General features: G+C 41.2%; 1 protein-coding gene across 4 annotated transcripts in view; it reads right to left on the bottom strand.

Annotated features, from left to right (window-relative positions):
* Nucleotides 1-18056, bottom strand: part of LRGUK (leucine rich repeats and guanylate kinase domain containing) — a 109317-nt gene that overhangs the window by 79394 nt on the left and 11867 nt on the right. For all 4 annotated transcript variants that reach the window (XR_198647.3, XR_006601410.1, XM_013050323.2 and 1 more), the window contains exons 4-6: nucleotides 15734-15834; nucleotides 12103-12184; nucleotides 1803-1927 (exon numbers count right to left, since the gene is read on the bottom strand). Coding sequence is in view for 2 of the 4 variants with exons in the window: in XM_013050323.2 (XP_012905777.2) it covers nucleotides 1803-1927; nucleotides 12103-12184; nucleotides 15734-15834 (308 nt within the window). In the remaining 2 variants the exon portion in view is untranslated. The remainder of the gene's footprint in view (nucleotides 1-1802; nucleotides 1928-12102; nucleotides 12185-15733; nucleotides 15835-18056) is intronic.

Genomic DNA, 18056 nt, shown 5'->3' with positions numbered 1-18056 from the left:
CATTTAGAGAATTAACTGGTGTAAAATTTATATACAATACAGTTCTAGAGAATTAACTGGTTTGTATAGCCAATTATTCTTTTTTCTCTAAAAAAATGTAAAATTATTTACAGTAGTAAAGCAGTTGGTTTTCTAATTCCACACACTAAAACACGAGAGCATTAACTGTTGAAACAAATGTGTATCATTTTATCTTACATATTTCATTAACATTGTGAAAGAAACCCTTACTCTTCTCAAAAATGTTAAGGGAAAATGAATGATGGCATGGTTCATATTTTCTGATTCATCTTGGGTGACTGGGGCAGGGACTGGGAACAATCCCCCTAATTTATTTGTAGAAAAAATATGTCTTTTATGCTTTTTCTAAAAAGCTGCTTGAGATGGGACAATCAACATGGATTACTTGTTTAGTTATTGAAATAAACTCTTGGGATAAAAGTGCTATGTGTTAATCTTCTTAATCATGAGTTCAGTTCTCCTGCCTCTAAGCACACCTCCCTATCTCTCTCTACATACCATGCTCCACTTAAAGTTAAGGGGAGTGCCAGTACAAAGAGACCTCTCCACATCTCCAGTCCATCCTTGGTACTGGAACCAATACTTTGCCCTCACCTAACTCACTGTGAGAAGTGAAGTCTCTTGAAAAAGTGTTTCAAGCTCAGAGAGAGAAAAAGAAATAAGACAGGAATAGTCTATTAGAAATGTCATAAATCTGCAGATAACCCCAAGATGTCATTTCAAAAAGCAGTTCAACAATCTCCCATGGGATAGTTCACATAAGAAATTAATAAGCTACCAGCCTTGTGGCTTAAAATCCTCCCTGCCCACCTGTGACAGATATAATAAAAAACAGCAAAGCCACCCAAAGTTAAGACGTAGGAGAGAGGAGGAAAGGACGAATCTTGAATAATCCACAAGTATATCATCACCTTTTAAATTAGTGAGCTAATCTGTTATTTCAAAAGCACTGTATATATCTTTGGAACTATTATAATTCTGCTGACTTTTTGATAAATTATCTGCATGTTTATTCATAGTTACAGTGCACGTCAGAGCTTAAGGAAAGTTCTATGGGAAAAAAAATTTAAAAATTTCAAGTTTCCGATTGGAATTGCTCCTTTAGTCTCAGCCGCAATTTTGGTTTTCTAAAATGGGAAACTAGCATATATTAATATAAAAGCACTGCCAAAATTCAGATAACATCTTATGGCTCATTTGAGAACAATAATGTGTAAATAACACTAAATATTATGCTTAAATATGCTTAAGTGTTATTTCATCAGTAAGACATTATGAAACGTATTTTTAATAGTTGTTAAAACTATTCTTTTCTTTTTCAGTGTAAAATGTCAATCCTTTAAAAAATTGAATTTGGACGCCAAATTCGAAAATCACTTTACTACAGCAGGAAATACTGATCCTACACATATACGGCACTGAAAGGAGCAAACAAAATGGAAGACAAAAACTTTCATGAAGGAATCAGTTCTTCATCTTGAAAAATCCTGATTTTCATTCAATTATCATTCATATACTTGCTAAAACATTAACTAGTACTTTTCATCAAGAATAACTTTTGGGGGCACCTGGGTGTCTCAGATGGTTAAGCATCTGCCTTCAGCTTGGGTCGTGATCCGGGGGTCCTGGGATCAAGTCCTGCATCAGGCTCCCCGTTCAGCAGGGAACCTGCTTCTCCCTCTCCCTCTGCTGGCTGCTCCCCCTGCTTGCACTCTCTCTCTGGCAAATAAATAAACAAAATCTTAAAAAAAAAAAAAAAAGTAACTTTTGGTTAGACTCACCAGACAAAGGATCTTGATTGGCAGCATGCCTAAGCCGTTAATTGACGTGATCTTGTTCCTGGCCAGACTCAGGTGCGTGAGGCTACTACAGAGCTCTAGCCCACTGATCTCCTCTATCTCGTTGTCTATACACCGTGACTATGTTTAAGGAAAATGTTATGAGAAACATTCTGAAGAGGGGCGCCCAGGTGGCTCAGTCGGTTCAGCATCTGACTCTTGATTTTGGCTCAGATCATGATTTCAGAATTACGAGATAGAGCCCCACATCGGGTTCCACACTCAGCACTGAGTCTGCTTTTCCCTCTCCCTTCTCGCCCTCCACCCCACACGCTCTCTCTCAAATAAAATCTTTAAAAAGAAAAAACATTTTGCAGGAAAAAAAACAGTGTCAGATCATCATTAGAAAAATCAAACGACAGCATTAATAAAGCACTAATACATGCTAATACAGGATGAACACTAAATGTTGAAATATATTGTTTTCATTATAGAAGTTAATACTAAAAAAAGGAAGTTAATACTGGCACTGCTTAAATTATTTTAAAGACCCAGCTTTTGAGTATGCTCAGTTGCATTCTGCATTCTTAAGTGACTCATTCCGTCAGTGAGGAGAAACATCTCAGGGTGCTTCAGAAGCTGCCTCCTTGTCAGTGATTTTCCTCAGTTCCTTAATGGTTTCCACAAGAAACTCCTGTGCTCTCCCCCAGTAGGGACTTCGGCTTCATCATCCTCAGAACCAGGGGAACAGCCTGGGAGATGTCCCCAGTGGCACACAGGTGGCAAAGAACCAATACCTGGACACAGAGAGGAGCAGCCTTTTCTGTCTCTGTTGGTTTCTCTTCTCACTTTCAAATAAATGAGGCCTGGGGCGCCTGGGTGGCTCAGTGGGTAAAAGCCTCTGACTTCAGCTCAGGTCATGATCTCAGGGTCCTGGGCTCAAGCCCCGCATCGGGCTCTCTGCTCAGCAGGGACCCTGTTTCCCTTCCTCTCTCTCTGCCTGCCTCTCTGCCCACTTGTGATCTCTGTCAAATAAATAAATAAAATTTAAAAATCTTTAAAATAAATGAGGCCTAAATTCCATCTTCATTTCCTCATGTTAAGTTTCTAGTCATTTTAAAATTTAAATTGCTTCTTCTATCCTTAAAATCACCTAAGATTGCAGTCCCAAAGTCACCAATTCTATCCCCCTCTCTCCGGTCTCAATGTCTTCAGCAAATTTTCAGGATTTAGTATCATTTGTGCACCACAACTCATTTTCCTTCCCAAGTAACTGAAGATATCACGGTTCTCTCAGCCATTTGTAATCCGCAGGGCACCCAATCAATCAGCAAGAGTTGGCATTTTTTTTTGCTTTAAAACATCTCTTTAATTATTCCCTTCCTCTCAGATCACTCCACTGCCAACTTAATTCAGCTTTAGCACCTATGGGTGCATCTAAGGTCCATTTCTTCTTGCCTCAAGTCACCTGACACACTGTAGTCAGGTTAATTTTTTCAAACTATTGATTAAATATCATGTTGCAATCAAAAAACTCTCACAGGACAAATTCCAAATTCCTCACTCTGGCATCAGAAGCCCCTGATTTTACACAAAGCCTATTTCTCCAGTTTCATCTCCGTTACAACCCAGTGAGAATTCCTTAATTCTGCCAGGTCAGTCTTAGCAGTTCTGGAATGTACCAAGGACTTTCTTACCCAGCAGTGTCTTTTTTATCATACTGCTTTCCTACCCTTCCTAAACCCTGCCCATTCCTCAGGACTTAATTTCAAATTCCATTTCTTTTCTTTCTTTAACATATACATTAAACCAACTTCTTTATGATCTCATTTTGAAAGATAATCTCATATTCTTATTTCTGTTGCTCTTAATTACTTAAGTACTCACAAAGGACAGGCTGGGAGAACATATCTGCAACAGAAATAGTAGATGAAGGATTATTATCTAGAATACATAAAGAATGACAATAACCCAATCCAAAGAAAGAGTAAAGATAGAACCACCCAACAGAAAATGAGAAAGAGTACAGGGAGGAAATTCTCAAGAGCAAACCCAAGGGGCTAAGAAACGTATGAAGTGACTCTGCTTCACCCTTAATCGGGAGAATGCAACTCAAGGCGCCATTCCTCACCTATCAGTTTAGCAAGCATTTTAAAGGGTTCTGAGGAACACATTGTTTCCTATGACTGAGGGTTCATTATGTCGGAGCCAACTTGAAAGCAGCCTGGCAGGGTAAATTTGTCACATCAACTTCAATTCTTGATACCCACTCTGGACAGACCATTTCTTCCTCGAAGCCTTTTCTGGTCAACTTCCAACCTCCTACCTATCTCCTTCCATTAATCATAGAATCAAAGAATTTTTTTTAAAGATTTTATTTATTTTATTTGACAGAGAGAGAGATCACAAGTAGGCAGAGAGGCAGGCAGAGACAGAGGGGGAAGCAGGCTCCCTGCTGAGCAGAGAGCCCGATGTGGGGCTCGATCCCAGGACCCTGAGACCATGACCTGAGCCGAAGGCAGCGGCTTAATCCACTGAGCCACCCAGGCGCCCCAGAATCAAAGAATTTTTTAAAGGGGAAGAAAAGATGATTAAGTATCACAAAAACAGGTATTTTGCCTCATAATTCTCTGTAGATCCCCTAACTCCACTAGTTACTAATTATGTGACTCAACTTCTCTCGGCTCAGATTTTTCACTGGTAGAGTGGGAATAGCAAACAATGGGTTGCTATGAAAACTGAAAGTTTGATCACAGAAAAAAAATAATTGGAATGAAGCTCACAAGCTATAAAGTTCCTCACAATTATAAGGCAGTTATCATTACCCCCATTAAAAGTGCCTGAAGCCAAGGAATCACATCCTCTACCTGTTTGCCAATAGCACAAAATGAAAGATTGAAAGCCAGCATCTATTCTGAAAAGATTTAGGCAAGAAAAAGAGATAAGTTCAGAAACCAGAAGCAGTGAGGATAAAGTACTACCAAATGAACCAGACACTCCTAATTTTTCTCCATTGGTTCCAGATTTGATCCTTGAAAGCATAGTTTCACTTGTCATCAAATATGCATTTTCAAATGTACTTTCATGAAGCTCTCCTGCCAGGAGAGCTCTACAAAGCATTCGTGCTCACCAACACCACACTCTTTCTGCTTCTGTTTCCTCTGGGCTGTTTAAATAATCATTCTCAAACCAGAACGAAGACCAGATCTTTGCTGATACAGACGGTAACAAAGGCCGTGAAATGTGGGAAACAGAGATTAAACTCTCCCACAGCTATAGATGAAATAAAATGTCCTTAGAGTGGCAATCTTTGGCAAGAAAAATTAGGCAAGAAAAATTTCAAATGGCCGTCTGCCTCCAGGTAGCACAGGAAGAAACAGTCCTTAAGTCCTATGTCAGGCGCACTAGTGTCCCGGTAGTTCTGCTCCAACTGATACGAAGATGCTCAATGGGGAAGAGTAAAACAAATGCCTGAGGGCACTGAGTCAGGAAGCTTTCCCATGGGAAGGGGGCAAGGATCAGGAAACAAGGACTTGGGAATCCTGAAACTGTCAAGAGCTAGTGGGAATTGACAAGGCAAGCTTGTTTATTGTGCATGCAATAATTTTCCGAGACATCTGAGGCTAACCCCAGTTCTCTTGGTACATCTGCTTCACTCTCCAGCTTTGACTAGTACAGCAAGTCAGGTTTTATGAAATTCGCCTCGCAAGGGCCAAGGGAAGAGGAATACAGGTGCCTCACTGCATTTGGGGGGCAAAGTTGCCAAGTTTCTGGAGTTGCAAAGGCTTGAGGAACTGACTACACAGTTCTGCTGAGAAATAAGTGCATTTCAGAAAAATTGTCTATTTCCCAAATCTTTACTCCCCTTTAAACTTCAAGGAATTTCAGTCTCTATAAATTAATCACATTCTTGACTGAAGAGTACTCTTTACAATGGCCCGACACCCCACCCCAACCCCCAACTCCACACTCTCAAGGTCACATCATCTGTGACCACGAGTAATGATAAAGGTCAGTATGCAGGAGTGGTCCGTACAGAGTTCTGAGTTCACAGCTCGCTTTCGGGAATACCTTTATCTCCCTCATCCCTCATCTTCTTATTTTAAGAACCTGCATGAAATGTTACCTGTCCTTCCTCTGAACGTTATTCTTTTGCATTCTTTCATATAGGTCTTGGGACTTTCCAACGAGAAGAAATATAATCTGGTAAATCACTAAGCCATTACAACGAATTAGCTTACTGGGTTAACCCTCTTAAGTACATTTTAATTTTCAAAGGCCACTAGCTATCAGAAGAAGGAGACTCAAAGAACTCAAAATCATCATACCGCATTCCAGCTCTAAAGTTTTACATTTCAGTGAATAAATCTTTTACGGTGGAACTTTAGGTCCTCAGAAACTGAGGGACGGAACCCAAAGGCACATAAGTGTAACTTGACAGCGAGGGAAGAGCCCCACAATGTAGTTTTACATCTTGGGTGAGGCTGCCAGCAGTTTGCTGAGCTTGACATGAATTATTCACTAGTTCCGTATTCGCTCTTATTCGTTTGTCTACAATCATAAAATATGGTTCGGGTGTAGAGAAAACAGTTACTGAGAAATAAGTAGGAAATCCATCACAATTCTCTTAGTAGGGAGAACCGCAATGATAGCTTTAATCAAAACCAATCCTGAAAGATCTATATCACCTTACCAGTGAAAAATGTTCTTCACTATAGGAGTGAATCTCTAAAAAATGAAACACACATACACTTTAAATAGCTAGGTGATAAAAGTAGTTATGACTCAATGAATTGCAGCATGGGGAAAACTGGAATTTAGAGGACAAATCTCAGTGCAACCACTGACCAAAGATCCTGGACAGTAAATGAGCCTCCCTGGGTCTTAGGCTCCTCTTTCATAAAAGAACAGTTAGTAGTAAAACATCTCTAAAGTCCAGTCTGGATTTTAAAATTATGTGAATCACTTTTTAAAAGCTCCATGGCTCTATAATCATCTAACAAATTCTAAGGAATAATCAATCTGTCGACACTTACTGGTAAAGAATACAAAGCATTCTTTCTTAAGAATATTCTTTCTTGACTTATCCTTGACAAAGTCTATCAGCTTGTGATTTAGGATGATTATCAATTAATCATCAGTTAGCCACAAATGGAATGACAAAATAGGATAAGATAAACCAAAAACTTGATTTCTTAAACCAGTCCACTTTGAGGCACTAATTTAATCTACAATCACAATGTCAGCATTAACTAGGTCGATTAACGGACTTGTATTTATTTTAAAGAAGTGCTTTTTAACGCTGCTCATTATAATTTTGTTGAATTATATTTTAAACAAAAGTGCACATGTTCCCCTCAAATAGAAAAGATGTATTCATCCACTAAGGAAAGCTTGAACATAAAAAGCACAAAAATGATAACCACCAAACCCCTAAAAAGGACACACGGAATGGCATCAGATTAGGAAAGCGTGCTCTGCGAGGTACGACAGAGGACTGGCTAGCTTAAAGCTGGGGATCTTCAGGTGCACGCCTCAGACTGGCAATATTGGCACCACCTGGGAGCTTGTAAAAATGCAAATTCTCAGGTACCACCCCAGACCTACCCCACCAGAAGTTCTGAGGATGGAGGCCAGCAAGCTTTTTAACAAACCCTCCAGGGGATTCTGCTACAGCTCAAGTTTGAAGCTTGGTAAATAACTATTTTCAAAGACATTAATAATTTTCAGATTTAAAACATTTTTAATAGACACAGGTACAGCATTTGCCCATACACAGCCTGTGTATATTTATTTTTAAAGGGACGCCTGGGTGGCTCAGTTGGTTAAGCAGCTGCCTTCGGCTCAGGTCATGATCCCAGCGTCCTGGGATCGAGTCCCATATCCGGCTCCTTGCTCCGCAGGGAGCCTGCTTCTCCGTCTGACTCTGCCTTCCACTCTGTCTGCCTGTGCTCGCTCTCGCTCACTCTCTCTGACAAATAAAATCTTTGACGCCTGGGTGGCTCAGTTGGTTAAGCAGCTGCCTTCGGCTCAGGTCATGATCCCAGCGTCCTGGGATCGAGTCCCACATCAGGCTCCTTGCTCAGCAGGGAGCCTGTTTCTCCCTCTGCCTCTGCCTGCCATTCTATCTGCCTGTGCTCGCTCTCTCTCCCTCTCTCTCTCACTGATAAATAAATAAAATCTTAAAAAAAAAAATTTTTAATAAAAAAAAATAAATAAATAAAAAATAAAAAAATTAAAAAAAAAATTTTAAAAATCTAGTGAACACTCTGGAAGTGGACCCCACCTTCAGCCCAAGAAGAACACGAACAGTAGCTCACGTCTACCTCACATGCCCCTCCTGTTGCATCCAACGCCTCTCTCTCAGAGATGGCCACCATGCTGAATTGTCTACTTCCTCTTCCCCTTTGGTTTGATACTAAAATTATATTTAGTTTTATTAAGATGTAGCCCTACTGCTCCATGGAGATATATTTCATTCATTTTCCCTACCGTAGAATAGGTTATTATGAGTATAACGTAAGTTGTGCTTTCTCTTACCAATGAGCGTATGGGCTACTTGAACTTTTTGCTTTGACAAGCAGTGTTGCTATGAGCATTCTTATACAAGCCTACATGCTGCTAAACTTCCCATATGTAGGAATGAAAGTGCTGGGCCACAGGGAATTTTGATGTTCATCTTTATAAAAGAGCATAAAATTGCTCTCCAAAGTGGTTGAACTAATTTCATACCCAAAGGAAGAAAAAAAAAAGAGAGAGAGAGAGAGAGATCCTCTTGACCTACATGTTCTCCAACTCTTGGTATTTTTAGATTTCTTAGATGTTGTCACTTGAATGGATGTAACATAGTATATCTCATGTGGTCTTGGGCTGCAGTTCTCTGAATACAAATGAGGCTGACATCTAGTCATGTTACTAGACTTATCGGACTCATTTTCTGTAAAACACTTTTTATACATCTTCTCCCATCTTCCTATCTGGGAACATGGAATAGATTTCTCTTTTAGGTCTTTACTGCTCTTCGATAAAGTTTTATTAGATTCCTCCCACAGGTCTTATTCATTGTTAATAAGATTCATTTTTATTACTCTTGTAAATGGGGTCTCTGTTTTAAGTTGTGCTTTCTAATTGCTTGTTTGTGATGTAGAAAAATGCAATTGATTTCCTTTTATTGAAGTCATATCCAACTACTTTGTTGAGCTCTCAAAACTATCATTTCTAGTAGTTCATTGCAAGTTATTTTTTATATTCCCTATGGACAATCATATCACTTGCAACAACAACAAAAAAGTCTTTTTATCTTCTCATTTCAATTTTTATACTTCCACGTTTTTTTCCTCTGGTTTTTACAGTCCTGGCTAAAACCACCAAAACAGTGATGGATAGAAGGGGCAATGGTAGAGATCTTTGTCTTGTTCCCAATTTAAAAAACATTTAGAACATGTCCCCAGTTAGGACAAAGTTGCTTCAAATATTTTTATAGACCTTTTCAAGTTGAGGAAATTCCCTATAACTAGTTTACTAATAGTTTTTATTGTAAATAAGATTTTAGAAAATTCTATCTATGGAGTTTCTAAACCTATTGATCATATGGTTTATTTCTCTTAATTGGTTAATATAGTTCATGACATTTACTGACCTTCTAATATTAAGCTATCCTAATATTCATGAGATAAACCAAACTTGGTCATGGTATTAACTTTTTCAAACACTGTCAGATTCAGTTTGCCAATACATGGTTAGGATTTTTACATCTAGATCATGGGTGAAAGAAGTCTGTCATTTTCCTTTCTCTTATCATTCCTCATCTGCTTTTGGATATTAAAGTAATCTCATTAGCATAGATTGGGAATATGCCTTCTATTCTCAATCTTTGAAAGATTTTGTTCATTATTATAAGATCTGTTCTTAAAAGTTTGGATCTGGGGGTACCTGGGTGGCTTAGTGGGTTAAAGCCTCTGCCTTTGGCTTGGGTCATGATCCCAGAGTCCTGGGATCGAGCCCCTTGACAGGCTTTCTGCTCAGTGGCGAGCCTGCTTCCTCCTCTCTCTCTCTCTCTCTGCCTCTCTGCCTACTAAAAAAAAAAAAAAAAAAAAAAACCTCAATTAAAAAAATTTGAATCTGGTGGGAGGTTTTTTTTATATGAGCATTTTAATTTAATTTACTTTATATGAATTGTATTTATAAATACAGGACTACTCAGGGTTTCTATTTCCAAATCAGCATATTTTTCTAAGAATTTATCCATTTCATTTAGGTTTTCAAATGTACTGGCAAAAAAAATGTTGTTTAAAAATTCTTATGCAAAGCTTTTCAGTCTTTTCAAAAATCTAATCTAATAACGTAATTATATACAGTATATATGACACTCTAAAACAGAACAAGAGGCATATTCAGTACTATTTAAAAATGAGCCTACTATCTATTCAAAACAGTAAGCTAAGAATTTGTTTCATTAAGAGTTTATGAAGGGTAGCTTGTTTTGGCTCCTTGTGTTTGCATTTTAAAGACCACAGGTGAGGAATGCTGCCATGTTACATTTTAATGATGTGTCCATGTTCTGAATTTCAATTGGTTCTGCTGTAATGAGGACAGCTTTTTATACTTTGGAGAGAAGACTGAGTTGCTACATCTAAAGTCAGGTTAAAAAAAAAACCCCAAAATCCTAGTTTTCTTCATGGTGTTTGACATTTACAAGTCGTAACAGTTTTTCACACAGAAAAATAAATTTATGTAGAACTTAAGTCTTCCGTGTTTTAAACCGCACCCTCTGTTTGGAGTCCAAAATCCTGTGGAGTTGTTTTCTCTGACAGTTCCATGTTATACCAGAAGGGTATTTTTCTGGGAGGCAGAGCCCAGATTGCCACGTGACCACCCCCATTCAGGGTGCCCTAAGCTGGAGCTCTGGATGCTCCCTCCTCTTTTCTGGCTGGTAGGAGTCTCCGGCATGGCTGACTTCTAGACCAGTGCTTCTCAAGCTTTACTGTGTATTTCCCATCACCAGGGGTCTTGTTAAAAATGCAGGTTCTCGTGTCAGGGGTCTGGGGTAGAGTCCCAGAGCCTGCATTTCTAAGAAATTCCAGGCAATGGTGTTGCTGATATCATTAATCTTCCCTGAGCAGTGCTCTTCTAGGTGGTCTGAGTGGACTTCTGAGTCAGGTGGCTTCTGGGTGGTCAGCCTCTACCTCCTTGCAAATTCAATATGTACGATGTCAAGCATCAAGTGAGAAGTTCTACAGACAGGTGCTGCCAACGTGTACTACTTTTAGTTTGCCATCAGAGCATTTCATTTTGATCATTTTCTCATTAGGATACATTTAGGAGAACTTGCTCGCTTCAAGAGCACCAGTTAAATGCCCAATAATGGCACATTCCACATACCAGTTCTAAAGAACATGGCGCTATGTTCGAAGTTTCCCATCATATATGAAAAAGGCTTTTCCCCAATAAAATACACACTCAAGACGATATCCCTTCTGTTCTCCCCACATCTGTCTCATTACAAGTGTAGTGTTCTAACTGCTGCCCTGTCCCTGGAATGAGGCACCCAAGGGCAATCAATTCATTCCCCACTCTACCCTGAAAAATCCTCAGGTGGGCAGAGAGATACCGAGAAAGAGAAGACACTGCTCCCTTAGCACCCAGAACACATCAGCCTCCGGTGTAAAGAGACTCCAGCTCATTAAACTCACAGATTCTCAATTAACCCTTTAGGATCTTGAAGCTGGTGTGTGCATACTTCAAGGTAGATGGTTCTCCATGGGAACCTGACTCATGCAGTGTATATGTTCCTGAAGTTGGCTGCTCATCAAAAGAGGTTTTTTTTTTTTTTTTAAACAAAAGTATATTTTAAATATGCCAGAGGAAATAAATAAATAAATAAATACGGCAGAGAAGCTTGCTATTTAAAGGGCAATTACTATGAATTCTTTGGGAAATTAAAAAAAGAATCACTTATTTTCCTTTTGGTCATATCTGAATTTCCAGATATGGACCTTATTATATAAAACAGGACACAGGTAAATTTCAAGAGTCAATTAAAAATAAGCCCAGGTTTATCAGAAAATGACTGTCTTATATAGCTTTTTCAGGTGGAGGATGCTCTTGGCAAGCTCTGACTTACAATCTTGCTCCTTGGTAAATAAAACATGTTTCTTCATTTTGTGAATATCAATTCTTAATCATTCAAATGAGTCACACATCTCCAGTAAATTGCTTATCTGGTACCACTCCAAGTCATCCAAGAACACAGTTATTAACAGGCCTATTACCCAAATTTCCCCTTTATTCATTCAAAGGATACTGTCCAAAATTAGTTTAGTGAGAGTCTGGTATTCTGACAAATCACGCATTTCAGAAATTTGATTGTAGGAAAAATCCACCTTCTGATGAGAAAAAGAGAACAATAGGTCAAAGTTTATTTCTTGTCCGCTTCACCACTATAATTGCTCGCATAAGAAGATCTTTCTGGCCAGGGGGTTAGAATCCATTACTGAAAATATGCCAAGGCTAAGACAGCCACCCATATCTAATCACGTTCTGTCTGGATCCTTGTCTGCTCAGTCTGGGGGACGGGGGAAGGAGTCCCCCAACCCTGGGCCCAGTGGGACACCCCCACCCCCAAACACTTTCCATTCCTGCTGTTCCTCTCTCCATTTCTGGCAATCACTTCAGGCTTGCTTCATCTTCCCACAGAATTCACCTCAATTCCGCTTTTACACCATTTCCTTCATTTTCTCTGCTGCCCCGCAAGTGGTATTCACTTAGTTCACGTGTTCATCTTTTCTCTGCCTTTTCTCCTCTCTCCATATATTCTCCCGAGTCACTTCTCAAGTGCCAGAAAAAGCTTTCTTATTCATCCCTCAGGCTACATCTCATCCACTTAACGCCCTTTCTCAAAATGGACTATTTTAGGAAAGCCTTTTCAGCAACATGAGTTGTTCTTTCTCCAAAACAGGAGACTAAAGAAAAACATTAAGTAACTTTTAATATTCACCCATGAGCAAAAGATGAACAAAAAGGATTTAAAAAAAAACTTTTTTAAAATGCTACATTGATAACTTGCTGGGCACATGTAATAATTCTCTGGAAAACTCTCAAACAATGTTCTAATGAGCACTAGTGCCCTTTAAAATGGGGTCTCCCTGTACAAAGAATACTTTATCAATGTATTAAGTACTACAAACTTTAAATATTAAAAAGCATGTTAAAAACTCAAGTGCCAAGAGAAGAAAACAGATTAAGTTGATTCCAAGTTAGCAACAGGACCACACTGTCAGTAAAACACAAGTGTGTGAACCATGTGAAGAAACAGTAATGTGCAAACAAAATATTATTAGTTCAAAAAACCCCAAACAATTGGAACACAAAAACTGACGCCAATATAAACTGCAACTATGTCAAACACAGAGCATGGCTGACCTAAAGCATTCAGTCTGATGCGACCGAATGAAGTTTCATATTCATTTTGGTCTTCTATGTAATTGTGACGGACCGGGAGTCAACACAGTGATCTAGGCTTACTTATAATTGACACTTTTTCCATTAATACCTTCTGTTCTTGTGCCACAGTCGTGTCTGTTCCTCTCAAACTCTAGCCCTCTCTTGGCCACATGCCCATACTGTGCCCTCTGGCACCTGTGTTGGTGCTCTGACTCCCCCTAGGAGTTCCACCGGACCCGGAGGCTTGCAGGGAGTCCCAGCCACCAAATGAACCTGCTGGACCTACTAAGAGCAACGCATTCTGGGAAATACAGAGCGTGTGGAAGAACAGGCCCCTGTGTTCAGGAAACGTGAGCCTTCTCTGGCTGGTGGCCCAAGGCTCACAGATAATAAGTGAACAGGATGCAGAGCTTTCTGAGAGGGTGGATGGGATACACAGGCCAGGTTTCCTGGGTAGACGTGGGCTTTGGGTGGCAGACTTTGGGTTCCATCCCAACCCTATTACCTCCCAGCGAAGACGGCATATGTGATTTGCCCTTTCTCTGCTCTGGAGTCCTCATCTGTGAAATGGGACCGTGCCAGCTGCCTCACAGCTTTACAGGGAGGACTAAGGATAATGCCCTGAAAACATCAGCAGGCCTGGGTCATGGCCCCCAGGCTGACGCAGCGCTCCTCGGGGCGGTCTGGCTCTTGGCAGGCACTTCTCTACAGGGACTGACAGATTTGCTCTGAACTCTCTGGGAGCTCAGAACCTTAAAGATGGGTTTCTGCATTGTTTTTGTTCATTGGTGAAGCCTTCTTGGGGGAGAGGGCGGGGAGGGTGAATGGAAGGAATTCCAAGGAAGTTTTTCCCAGGGGAAGGGCTCACGCGGTTGCCTTGACTCCTTACCCTGGGGCTTAGGACAAAGCAGAAAGCAACTCAGGGAGAAAGGAAACAGCTCTGCAAATCCGATTCCCGATCACCTGGAGATCACGGGGCCCCACACCAAGGACAAATAGGCACCTTGTATGGCTTATTTGGACAAAGGAATGTCAGCTTGGCAATAAGTATAATTTCAAAGGAGAAAAAATTGTAACCCAGTACTGAGAAAAAAAAAAAAAAACCGGGGTAAACATAAGAAAATTAAAAGAGCGTCTCACTAGCAGCATGGGTGATGTCAGATTTTGATTTCAAACCAATTTTCCTATTTGTGCAAACCCTACTACTTGGGATCCGAGTTCATTTGGTTTGTAAATAAAACAAAATAGATAATAAAAGGCAATAACTGATGTCCAATCCTAAAAATATTTAATGAAATACATTTGTCTACTCCAACACTAATCCCAAGCTCCCAGCCACGGTTCTCAGATCCGTCAGCACATTAGAGCCACCTGGGGGTCCTTTAAAAAAATTCCACACCTGGGCCTTATCTTGGGCCTCTTGAATCAGACTCTCTGGCAGGAAGATCCGGGTGTGTTTCAAAGTCCCCACGTGACTAAAATGTGCGGAAGAGTCTGAGAACCACGAATCTCTAACCTGTCTGCTTCAGTGTGGCCCACGGACCACCAGCAGTGGCATTCCTTGGAAGGCTGTTAGAAACCACAGTCTCGGGGCACCTGGGTGGCTCAGTGGGTTAAGCTGCTGCCTTCGGCTCAGGTCATGATCCCAGGGTCCTGGGATTGAGCCCCGAGTCAGGCTCTCTGCTCAGCGGGGAGCTTGCTTCCCCCTCACTCTCTGCCTGCCTCTCTGCCTGCTTGTGATCTCCCTCTCTCTGTCAAATAAATAAATAAAATCTTAAAAAAAGAAAAGAAATGAAACCATGGTCTCAGGCCTGACTTCAGAACCTCCAGGGTCAGAATCCCTGGTTTCCGCAAGAACCCCGGGTGACTGTACACACATTAAAGGATGAGACACGGAGGCACCTGGGTGGCTCAGTGGGTTAAAGCCTCTGCCTTAAGTTCAGGTCATGGTCTCAGGGTCCTGGGACCGGAGCCCCGCATCAGGCTCTTTGCTCAGTGGGGAGCCTGCTTCCTCCTCTCTCTCTGCCTGCCTCTCTGCCTACTTGTGATCTCTGTCTGTCAAATAAGTAAATAAAATCTTAAAAAAAAAAAAAAAAGGCACGAGACACTGGGCAGCTGCCCCAGAGCCAGTTGCTCCATCGACTCCCGTTCACATAGTTTGGTTCTGTGTCAGATGCAAAAGCAACTTCAGAGAAGCAAGAAGATTTCTTCAGAAGAAGAAATCACTGTTGGGGGAGTAACATATTTAGCTGTGAGAGAGAGAAGGTAGTTCTTCAGCCTGAACCCTATTAGCAAAGCTACCTAAGATTATCTGCAGACCGACCGTCTTCCCCTCTCATAAATGATACCCAAATCCCTTCTTATTTCATTTCAGACACTTACACTATCTGCTCCCGTATCTCGGGCTGTCTGAATTCCCTATCTGAGCACTGGTTTGCATGTTAATGTACTTTGCAGACCACTTAATGAATGAATGCGATGATCAAGTCTACCTTGAGATTTTTGGGTGGCTTGAAATTGAAGAATGTCGTCAACTTATTGTGAGAAGCATTAAGTTCTAGAAGGTAAGGCATACAACTCACACAAGACAGATCTGGGGGGAGAAACAAATACAGAAATAAGGTAAGCCAATAAAATCAAAATTAGACTAAGTCATTAAAAACAGCTTATGTTACATCAGAGCATTTTCTCCTTTTGCCAGTGGCAAGCACTTCTTAATTATTCCAAGCAAGTGAAATGAATAAAAATAGGAATGCATGAAACACAGGCAGTGTGGAGAACTCTCCACAAGCTCCTACCCTCACCTTCTTCCCCAGGGCCTCCCCTCCTCCTCAACACTTTTCTAACTACTGGTACACCCTCCAGGCCCCAGCCCCAGCTCACTTTCCCATGAGCTACTAACAGCCAAATTCTTAAAAAATACCAGCCTCAGGGTGCTTGGGTGGCTCTGTGGGTTAAAGCCTCTGCCTTTGGCTCAGGTCATGATCCCAGGGTCCTGGGATCGAGCCCCGCATCAAGCTCCCTGCTCTGAGGGAAGCCTGCTTCTCAACCTCTCCCACTCCCCCTGCTTGTGTTCCCTCTCTAGCTGTGTCTCTCTGTCAAATAAATAAACAAAATTTTAAAAAACAAAACAAAACAAAAAACCACCAACCAGCCTTGGAGGAAAGGACGAGAAACTAAAGCCATAGATAATCCCCTTGATAATTAGCCCCTAAGTGACTATATTAAGTCTTTTCACAAAGACTGAAAATGCCACAATGAGAGAAGTTTCTTTGTTATAAATTAAATTTTGTTTTAGTTGGACTTAGCCCTAAATCTCATTAATTATTTGAAGTGATTTAAATTATTGCTGTTATTTTACTTTGGCTCTGGATTGGTTCAGAAGTATGTCCGAGTTTTGCTCTTTATCCCAAGCAAATATTCTAAACCTCGAACACTAAGTAAAGGACAGCTCTGCTCTATTGACAGTAACATATAAAACATAAAAATGGTGAAGTTCTGTGTTGCCCTCCTCTGCCCATCTACAGCAGAGGCACATTTCGAAGCAGCAGGATAAATTAGACAAATACTCAGGAAGAGGATTTACAGCCCTGTCTCCAGCAGGAACTCCAGTCTCCCACCCGAAAACAGTAATCCTAACAGCTTTCCCTCTCTTTCCACTCTAGGTCACAGAAACAGCTATTACGTTCATACCCAGGAAGTCCTCCAGTGGAGCAGCGGGGGCCTTCCCTGGAGTAGGCGGAGAAGGCACCATGAGCACACCGCTCAGCCCACCTCCCCCTCAAACATCTTTCCTGCCAAATTCTACATCATTTCTCTAGTCTAAATCACACCCTTCTTTAGTCTGTCTTTATGGAATTCTTCTAAGATGGACAATACACTGAGGCTTAAACGGTGGGACTTAATGAGTGAATCAAGGAAGGCTGCCTGGAAAAGGAATCTTAAGGTGAAACTGTCATGACTTTACAAGTCTTGCCTATTTGTCCTTCCTGAGCTCAGCTCCATTTCTCTCAGTCAACTCTATTACCATCCAGCGGACCCCATGCCTCCTTAGAGCTGATCTTTCTGTGGGCAGGTAAGTGCTGGACCATGGAGCTGTCCTGAAGCAGAAGCAGCTGCTACCACTGAAAGGGAGCTACGGAAATGGCGAGTACCTCCCAATTCTGTAGATGACCAATCCTTTCAAATCACTCAGAGGAAAAAATGCAGAGTCTGATTGTTGGCCCTCTAACTCTGACCGGCCCGTTAATCCCTACTTGGTGCAGTGACCTCCGTGTCCACCAGATGGCAGGAGCTCCTCGCGTCTACAAGGGTGGTTCTCAAACTGTGGTCCTGGGTCGGGCACGTCGGCTTCCCAGAGGAACTAATTAGAAATGCAAATTCCCACCCCACCCCAGAGCTGCAGAATCAAACTGAGGGCGGGGCCCAGAGTGCTGTGTTTTAACGCCCGCCTGCCCCCCACCCCCCGTGATTCTGATTCAAGTGAAAATCTAGTCTACATCAGAACATGAATTTAAAAAAAAGAAAAAGAAAGAAAAGAAAATATACTGTGCCTTACACATAGGTTCTCAAACACTGGATGCCCTTAAGATTAAAGACTGATCTGAGAAAAGCTCCCTTCCCAACTGGGGAGTCCCAGCTCAAGCTGAGGGGTATGAGGCCACCACTGGGCATTGCTGCCATTTCCAGTCACGCCCAATTCCTTACCCAGGGATAGAAACAAACCTGGGAGTGGTGGCGGGCAGGGTAGCTCCTGCCGGTGACACTGAAAAACATTTCCTGATGACAGGATATCTGGGATTTGATTAAAAATAA

The sequence above is a fragment of the Mustela putorius genome, unplaced genomic scaffold, assembly GCF_011764305.1.
Source record: "Mustela putorius furo isolate JIRA1106 unplaced genomic scaffold, ASM1176430v1.1 tig00003845_pilon_pilon_pilon, whole genome shotgun sequence".
NCBI lineage: Eukaryota > Metazoa > Chordata > Mammalia > Carnivora > Mustelidae > Mustela > Mustela putorius.
This window is presented reverse-complemented; position numbering and strand designations above follow the sequence as displayed.